We start from the raw sequence: 9,882 nt of genomic DNA on the forward strand, positions 1-9,882 counted from the left end.
GATATTAATGTTGCGACTTGATGGTCAAGCAAATGAAACAGCCTCTCGAGTCTCGATATTCCTGGGCTAAGACTATGTAGTTCTTAGCCCCCCAAATCTCACACATGCGGGGGCCTTTGCACCGGGTATGCTTTTTTTTTTTTTTATACAATATTTGTTATTCTTTCGTCAAACTGATCCTTAAAAACTTGGAATTGTGGCTTCAAATTCTTGTGAATTTTGATGTGCAAGGGGCACTTGAAAGCATCACAACACTAGAAAGCCACATATCAGGTGTAGGAATATATGTAGGATAGAAAAGGTTTGCAATCTGTTGGGTTGACATTAGATGTTAACAGAGAAGGATCAACATCAACAACTATGTGCCTTCCACTCACACAAGGAAAAGATCCAAGTTCTAATCTGAAAATTTACCACGTGTTGGATAGCCACCACAAAACTAGGTGAAGGATCCTCTCACACATTCTCTCTCCTCCCTAACATGTGGGCTCTTTATATACGAACCGTGCAACATCCTCTCCCATGCTTTCATTGGCTTGACATGAAAGATTCCATCCCACACTGGCTGTGTGTTGACCTCTTGAACTTCGCATCTATATTTACCACAGCAGGTTCTTAGATTCTGAAGGGTTTACCAAACTCACATTACCCACCTTACTGTCCTACTGGGCAATAGAAAACGGGGGTGATGAATGGTATATAAACAAGATTTTCTCGCATGGGATTGAATTGTGACATCACAGTAGCTGTCTGGTTAGCATTCTTAATGTGAGAATGAGCATTAAGCTAGTGGACTACATAAATTGAGCGGGGCAACTTCTTACATATGAGTTATGACCCTTCCCTCTCATCCAACAGATACTAAGAGCATAAGTTCAGCCATATCTAGTAATCCTGAAACAGAGTTCTACTACGGTAGAAGCACCAGAATGTGAGACAGATATCCACAAAGATTGGTGAATACAGGATCTTCATAGGAATTCTTGGTGAACAAAAGACTCGGTTTCTTCGATTAGCACTAATATTCAATGAACAGGATAAAAGCAGGGAAGAGTTCTTATTTTCTTTTTATAGACTGAAACAGGGGTTGGTCATGGCCATGAGAGGATGTCGGCGACGCACCCACTTACAAACTGATGAAGAATCAAATTTGATGTGTTACCAGTTGCTTACATCCCAATCTCAAGCCAAATATTGTGGGGGACTAGATGCTCTGATACAAACTTCATACTAAGGTAAAGAAATCTTGAGAGTTCTAAGCTTCCTAGCCAAGCTGACTAGCCTTTAGTAAGTTGGCGTCCCGGTGCCCAGGCATATATCTCAGAGGGCAAACCTCCATTGTTAAGCATGTTTTGTGGTATCCCATACAAATTCGACAAGTCGACCTGGTGAAGGTTGTGATACTGAGGATTGTTCAAGTGATGCTGATTATGAGCAGCAGCAACTTCTTCATCATCCAGAGGGAGACGATCAAAAGTTGCATTCATGAATGAGGCAGCCATGATCACCACAGAACCTGAAGCAATCAGAGCACCTACAACACCTCCACCTACCACTTGACCTTGAGGCCCTGCTAAATAGATTGTGAGGCCTGTGACACCAGGTGGTGCTGGAGGAGGTAAAATTGAACCTAGCAATGAAAGGATTTCAAATCTTCCATGGAGTGTCACAATGGCACCAGAAGTGGCAGGTTGCCTCAAAGTGACATTCATCACACAACCTGTTCCACTTAGTATGTAGATTCCGCGCTGCCTCCTCCTCGCAAAGTTTGCTAAACTCTCACAAATATCACATCCATTTCCAACCTCCATAGCATGAGCCCGAAGGGCATTAGCACTATCACGGGTAATGATAATCGGTGGCTTTGGCTTGTTTTTTGACCCAGCTGGCCGACCACGAGGCCTCTTCATGGACACGCCCTCTGCTGACATAGCTGCGGCAGGCACTGCCTTTGTCAACTTAGGAACCACTAATCCTTCAGCATCTAGGAATGCCCTGGAGTGATTAGTCATATCCCCTCTTGGGATTAGATCAGTGGCATTCTTCGATCCTACAGAAGAGGCAGCTAGATCTCCACCAGCCATTCATGCAGTGTTTAGAACCCGATTTTTTCGCTTTCAATCAACACAGCTACAAAAATGTGCTTGGAATGAGAGTTTAAGTAGGGCTCTGCAACTATAAAAGTACGAGGAAAACCCGAAAGAATGATTAGGGATTAGGTAGTTGTTAAGTTAAACCAACCATACTACCATAAGTAGTAAAGTATTCCCATTTCCTAACTCTCAACAGATTTCTCTATCATGTCATTTGTCTTTCCCAACAGATATCTAATTCACTGAATTTCTTTGTCAGAAATCCAATCACATATCTTGATAGTTGCACTCAGTAAAATCTCTGAAACCATACAAGAAAAAAATCAAGCACCTGTGCCGAGTCCGGAGTCTGGACCTTTCTGTTGTTATTTCACATTAAACGCACAGGCAACACGATCTAAAATCTTACACACAACCGTTATCCTTCACATTCCCAATACTTTAAATGAGCATCTTAATTTCATCCAACATTGTTTCCATTGAGATATTAAGGGTGGTCAAAATTCATGAGCTATCCAATTTCTTTTCCCTTCTCTTTTTAAGCTACAGAAGGGAATAAGAGTATTCTTCACAGAAAAACAGAAACTTCTGAATAATTTCAAGCTGAGACTTGAGAGGGGGAAAAAAATCTATGGTTAGGTAACCTTAATAATATCACTGTTACAAAGCACTCTGTCCGAACAAAAAGCCTTTCCTCACTATGAAAAAACAAGGGAAACAGGATAGAAGATAAAACACTAACCCAAATTAGCAAGCATGCTCCAACCTCAAGAAAATATACCCTGACAAAAGGAAGGTAGAATACAACTTCTAGGCACAAGGCAGTAGCCAATCAAGTGCTCTAAGTATGTACAGTTGATGAAACCCGTACACTCTAAGCAACATAAATATATTAGATTGAACCGTGGTAGCAACTTGATTGACCACTTTCGAACTCGCTACTGAAAAACCAGAACTGATCAGTAGCTGTGTTGCCAGATCTGGTGAGATTGCTTAGATGGTGCTCCTTGAGAACCACCCAAGGTCCCATCATTTGCGCTATTCTGTTGATGTTCCTGTGAAACCCCTTGCTGTGAATGATAGAAATTTGGGTATGTTCCATAATGCTGTGAAGGTTGCTGACCCTGTCGGTATCCACCGTGCTGCTGACTTTGCCCCTGGAAGCTGTAGTATGTGTTTGCTGGAACAGCAGAGACTGTTCTTGAACCAGCAGGCCCATGGACCCAAACGGCAGAGCTCTCATTCTATAGAAATCGAGAAACAAACACAATGTTAAAACATAACTTAAGTGGTAGTAATTAAATTTTAAAAAGTGGACTAAAGTGTGCCAGTACCTGTTGAAGAGGGACATACTGATTGCTGTCCTTGTATTGAGAGCTCAAGACATCATCATAACCAATGGTCGTGCTTGGTGGGGTAGAGGACTGATTCAGTGGAAAGCTTCCAGGAATGTTAGTTGAGCTCCCAAAGCCTCCGTAACCAGAAGCAATAGCACCAGACTGTGGCAAATTGCTTGCTGAAATACTATTTTTATATTGTGGGAGCATGTACTTTATGCCAGCACTGTGTACTGAAGCTGGAGATTGATGGTAGGCATTGTTCCCTGCATATGCCTGCTGGAAAGCAGATGGCATATATGTGTAGCTCTGGGGGAGAAAAGGGTACCCAATCATGTTCGCAAAATGACCCAAAGGAAGAGTAGGCTGAGAGTATGGGTGCATCGCTAGGTGTTGAGGAAGCGCAGGTCCTGTGGCTATGCTGGTACCGGGCAAGGTCGGAGCAGTTGGCTGAGGTGTAGAAAAAATACCTGGCCTTATGGCCTGCTGCACATGTTCAAGAAAATAATCAGATTACCTGCTCAATGTGAATCCCTCAACGGAATTTCAAACTCCACAGATAGTTCTCAGTAGGTAGAATAGTTGTCGAGGTGTTGCCAAGGAGTCCAGGCGCCTTTAGTCACCTTAGCAGGGCCCTATGCACCTTGTTGGTGTTGCCTTGTGTCCAGGCCCTCTCCTATGCCTTGGGTTGCCTAGGCACCATAACAATTATGGTAGGCAGGCTGAGAAGCCCAACACTGCGTTAAGTAAAAGGAGAGTGGGAGGTGATTCCACTCCACGCTACATGATAGATAATTTTTATTTCATCTTTCTTTCAGTGCTTAACTCATTCGCTAGCACGTACCAATTATTTGAACCAACTGAACTGGAATTAACTAAGAAGCAGAGTGACAAAATTCTGAAGATATTATATAACACAGTGAGTGAAATACCTCTGGCATGGAAGCAGATGAGCCACTGATAGAAGATACAGCTGTGCTGTACTTTGTGGGCATGGACTGAGTCGCAAGAAAAGGTGAGTAGGGAATGTCAGACTCTCTTACAGGTTGAATAGACGGCGCCAATAAATTACTTGGTAACGAGTTTGTATATGTTTGCTGCAACAACAATACACAAAGTGAAAAATGTCTTCAAGCATATAAATTACTACAGTTCCCCAGCAGGAGAAAAAGAACAACCATGCAGGCAAAGACTCTACTGCGGCAGAATGGAATCAAATCTCAATAGATTTCCATTGATATCAACAAAATATCTTTTTTGATAGGAACCAAAATAGGAATATCTCAGCATTTTTTGTTCAATTTCTCTAGCATGTAAAAGTTAGTGAACACAAGGCAACCCAAGGTATTCTACTTGTCTTCAGTTATTGGTTATTCTTCTTCTTTCTAATTGTTCTCCTTACACATTCTCCTTAGCCTTCTTCTAATTTCGGACTTTTGGTATTACTATGTGATTATCCATCTGCAATTCTGACACTGATCACTAAGCCATCCTCTTTCCCTCGATCCTGAACCTTAATTCTTCTTCTAGTTTCGGTATTACTATGCAATTTTCCCGCTAATTGTTTTTTTTGACACGGATTTTCTCAACTAAATGTGCAATTATACGGATCCTGTTTCTCCATTCAACTGTCTGAAAGTGTCTGTCAACCCAAAGCATTTTATAATTTATATCACTTCTCAATACCTCGATCTTTATCGTATTCCCCCTAACTATGTACCCCATTGTATAAAACATTCAGTCAAATCCCAACTCTGACCATCAAACAAACGCTTAATTTTCTTTTGTTTCTGAATTTGACCCCAATGCATTTTACTCTTACATATTGCCCAACTAAATGATAGACTGAATTCTATTGAATTCTCCAATAGAAAATCACTACTCAGTAAACGCAGTGACAGTGTCATATCACAGCTGCAAAACCTTCGGAAAATCTCATAACAGATTAAACAATATCTTAAGCTTTATATCTCCATATTTCTTTTGATAGGCAAAGCATAAAGGCTTTAATGCTTTATTACAGAAAGAAAGACATACAAGTGTAGCAGGTACAAAAGCAGCAAAAAAATACAGGGAAAAAAACATTTTGCTAAATACCAAAAGCAGAACATCGTGCCACCTTTACAAATACTCTCCATATGGTTGATCTATCAAAGATAAATGAAATTTGAGAATTTCTAGCAAGACAGATTGGACAATCAACCACTATCACCATATTACTTGAAGCAAATAAAGAAATCATAATAGCAGCTGCAAAGCACCTCAATGAATAAAAATTAAAACACTTGTCATATGACATAGACGCACTCAAGTAATTCTAACACACAGTGATTCCTTCAGACTTTTGTTCCCTGCTTATAATTAAGGTTTCTCAAACATAATTACTTCATAATATTAAATTTAGGCACAGTGACTGAACACTTTGTTGGTTTGGTTTACATGGTTCACAGTGGGGGGGTGTTCTCATACTTGGCTACATAATTCTCTGAACAGGTGGAAAATTTTAACATTTCTAGAATTACGTAGCCATTAATTCAGGAGGTTTAAATTACAAGCTAATGATATTTGTGCTGAATTGCATGGAAGTGTTTGATCGTCTGTGTTAGATTTCTGAGTTTACCTCGATGGTATGAAATTCTTTGTGGGCTTGTTTGGTCTCAACTAGATTCTCACTTCATAATTTTATGGATGATTCAGGCAGGCCTAACATGGATTTGATCATAGGGCATTGATACAGAAGCAGATCACCTATAGTGTCTCATATGTCATATGGAAGCTAAGTACAAGCATACACAGATGATAAATCCAAGAGTTGTCCTACCATTTTTTTTCCTGACACAGATGTCCTGAAATGTTCTGTTTGTAGGGTCTTATTTACTAGGTGGGTAATGGCACCTACTGAGCTTCAGGGTTTGGAGGCTTCTCAAAAAGAAGGCCACTTGTGGCAGATAATTCAAGACCACTAAGTTACTAGCCAACTAAGAACAAGTCTCTACTTCCAGTTTCTTTTTTTTCTTTTAGAACAGTTCACATGTGAATCATTTTACATTTTCTTACAATCATACAATACATGCTTTTTCCCTAGGAAGGGGAAACTAAAAGATTTGGTGAGGGAGGGAAAAAGGTTAGTTGGTAGAATACAAAAACCATTGATTACATTGACCTGGACAATAGGTAATAGATGACAATTGAAAGAGCCCTCCATGTTGGATGAGGTGGCTGAACCTGAGGCTGAGCTGGAGATCGACGACCTCATTCCTGATCAACATCCGGTGTTAACCGAAGACCGGGTTACTTGATATGATAATAACCCAACCATAAAATTTGTCCATTCACTCTAGATCTAACCAGATAACTTACTTCAGTTTGCTTGTCCATCTTGTTAAACTTGCATTAAATTAAGTAATCACAGATGTATGTTCCTACTGAGGGTGGTAGCCTTTCATACCAAGAAAAGATTCAGGTTTACTTACCAACTCAACAACTATGTGAATCCTTTTTCAACATTCAACTCTACCTAACATCATATTAGCTGTTAACATCTTCAAATAGCCTATTTTTCTTATTGAAAAGTAACATTAAAATGAGACATATTTATGCACAAGAAAATATCCAACAAACAGATACACCAACAAGAAAAAAAAATCCCCTAGAAACTCAGTCAGCAAGTAATAAGAACCATAATGCAGCAATGAATCATTACCATAACATTCGAATAAGGAGTGAGATTCTGCATCTGCGAATTTGTTTGTGCGTAAGAAAATGCAGTATTTGACTGTGTGGTGTTTTCAAATGTGTAACCAGGCACAGAAGATGGAAAGGGATACTGGTGTCCATGTGTAGCTTCAGCAGTATCTTGTTTCATCACCTCAGGTTGTGGAGATGAAGGTGACTCGAACCCAGTATTGGCACCAGCTCTAGGATCAACATTCCCATCTGAGGTGGTTCTGATCTGATGTTCATCTCCGTAGTACTCAGGATTTCTGTTGTAGTGGTGAACATATTCATTAAACATTATAAAGAATCCATACATCACAAAATTTATCAAATAATATAAATAAAGGTATACCTGGCCTCTGAGTGACGAACTGATGAACCATCTAAAGCCACTGGGGTTTCCTCCAAGTTACTTTTAGAGGTTTTTGACGCAAATGACCCAGAAAATGAACCACTGATACCAGAGCCAAAGCTACCAAAGCTCAAATGTGAGCAGTCTGCACTAGGGACTTGCAAATGATTTGGGATTATGACAGCAGGGTTTTCCTCCGTAGGCAGCACACCTAGTTCATCCTTTCGTAAACTCAATTGCTGCAAATCTACAGCTGCTGATGATACTGCTACACTGACATCCTCAACTGAAGATACAGAATAACTAGGAATAGACAAGTTCGAGCTGCTACTAATTCCTGGAAATACATTGATAACAATCAGGAATTATGGAGGGAAAAAACACAATAAGTCAACAAGTTTCACATTCAAGGATAATAAAGGAAAGACCTAGACTCCAATCACAAGCAATGAGGGGGTGGGGGGGAGTAATTTGATAATATGAAGAAGTCTACACCAACTTGTGGACCAAAACACAAGGATATTTAGTGTTCTGGACATACCAACCATCCAAAATCTAGAATTAGAGTTTAGAGGCACCATATACATACAGAACCCAAGTTTCCTACAATTCTTTTGATATCAACAGAAGAAAAACATATCAATCAAACAGAGTAGAGTATACCATACAACCATAACAAAGGATTCAAACAAAAGCACCAACTGGGGGGGGGGGGGGGGGGCAAAGAAAAAGAACAAACTAGAGATAAAAAAGAGGCAACAAACATCACCTAAAGCCCTAAAATAATCACCTAAACTCACCGACGATACCTGTTCTCCCCTCCATCCTTTCCCTGGGGACAAACACTCCGCTGCAAATACAGCACCTACCAAGAGGCAAGCACCTGCCTATAAAACCTCAAGAGCAATCCACCTCCACCCACCACCACCAAGGCACCAACCTCCAAAAAGCGAGCAATAATCCATAAAGGAATGCCAAAAAATCTCCTTCAATGCATGTGGTATTTCAATCTGTCCTATTTAACAGTGGATTTTTTTGACATGGGACCACCACTATGTAAATACCTGAATAGTGCAGGGGATCCAAACGAAACACACAAATGCAGATAAAATTGCACCAAAAATAGAAAGAAAGGTGGAAAAGCTAAAAGATGCATGACATCTCTCACATTACAGAAAAAGAAACTCAGAAATTACACTTCAGTTTTTTATCTCTACTTGATGTCTTTTATAACCCCAGACATGCAGTAGCAGGCTAGCAGCTACCTCTTGATCTCCAGCAGCTGGATTGCTATTTCCCCCAAGGGTGAAGTTTGGACCAGCCTCTCCCGACCATGGACATCCAAAACCAAGACTACGGCACAAATGAGGGTCTCACCAAGGTGGATAAAAGACCTCGCTGCTAATAACACCTCTGAAGTCACCAACCCAAAGTAGAAAAATAGAATAAAGGGAAAGAAGCTTGACCCAACTAGTCCTCATCAACCACAATGGATGATTGACAGCTAACATTCTCTCTTTTGCCATTTTACAAGATGAAATAGTTGACTCAAAGAAATCCTCTACAATTCAAGTATTACAATTTAGCAAACTTATCATGCACTCTACTCTTCGTGTATCAAAAGGTAACAATGCATCATACATTGGTACGCCTGTGAATGCAGCCACACTAAGGAACTGGAGGATCCCAAATTCTACAAGGCAGAAGCAGATCTTAACCAAATCGAAATTATTACTATAGGCATGGGCTTTGCAAAGGGATAACATGCACTCCCAGATATTAGATAAGAGGATTCATCACAAGCCCAGGCTTTTGGTACACCGTTCCTTTTCCCCAAATTAGTTGTAGCTCATACTTCTAAAGAAACGAGTTCACACCACATTACTGTTTTCGATGGTTGCTGATTCAATCTTTATCCCTTCTTCATTTGGTTCGAAAGGTTACCTTTACTCTCCTACCTCTCCTGATTTCTGGTTGAAATAAAGAGACTCCATTAAAAGGAGATGGAGGCGGGGGATTCTCACCTACTCATGGCAACTGTTAGGAAACATGTCCACACTCCTTGCTATGTTTTGGTGTTAACAAACAAACATACATCTTTAACTTGGTTTGATAAAATGTGATTAGCTTGAAGAGAGTGTAATTAGCTTGAAGAAACACTTAGAAGGTCGAATCAAGACATGAAGCTTAAAGACATGGAATAGCAAACAAGAAGAAAAGAAGATGAAGTGCCAAAGAGTGGAAAGTTCAAGTGAAGAAGAAGACCACTAGGATAGATTGGTCACTTTTAATGTAATTTGTAATTTTCACATATATATATATATATATATGCACTCACCACATGCATGTGCATTGCATCATACTAGAATGACCATAGAGCATA

At 40.1% G+C, this 9,882-nt stretch overlaps 2 protein-coding genes across 3 annotated transcripts in view; both read right to left on the minus strand.

The window, feature by feature from the left end:
* Positions 1-1,043: 1,043 nt before the first annotated feature.
* LOC122074928 (AT-hook motif nuclear-localized protein 16) lies at positions 1,044-2,141 on the minus strand. Its single transcript, XM_042639922.1, has one exon. It carries the CDS (start codon positions 2,082-2,084, stop codon positions 1,278-1,280), a length of 807 nt encoding a protein of 268 aa, XP_042495856.1. The 5' UTR covers positions 2,085-2,141; the 3' UTR covers positions 1,044-1,277.
* Positions 2,142-2,703: 562 nt separating this feature from the next.
* LOC122073814 (GBF-interacting protein 1-like) overlaps positions 2,704-9,882 on the minus strand; it is a 21,321-nt gene continuing 14,142 nt past the window's right edge. Inside the window, exons 6-10 of one of the 2 annotated variants that reach the window (XM_042638458.1) lie at positions 7,500-7,836; positions 7,134-7,413; positions 4,363-4,527; positions 3,428-3,913; positions 2,704-3,337 (exon numbers count right to left, since the gene is read on the minus strand). In XM_042638458.1, the coding sequence (XP_042494392.1) occupies positions 3,053-3,337; positions 3,428-3,913; positions 4,363-4,527; positions 7,134-7,413; positions 7,500-7,836 (1,553 nt within the window). In that variant the 3' untranslated portion in view covers positions 2,704-3,052. Of the gene's footprint in view, positions 3,338-3,427; positions 3,917-4,362; positions 4,528-7,133; positions 7,414-7,499; positions 7,837-9,882 lie in introns of both variants that reach the window. The other variant, XM_042638457.1, reaches the window with a different exon arrangement.

The sequence above is a fragment of the Macadamia integrifolia genome, chromosome 3, assembly GCF_013358625.1.
Source record: "Macadamia integrifolia cultivar HAES 741 chromosome 3, SCU_Mint_v3, whole genome shotgun sequence".
NCBI lineage: Eukaryota > Viridiplantae > Streptophyta > Magnoliopsida > Proteales > Proteaceae > Macadamia > Macadamia integrifolia.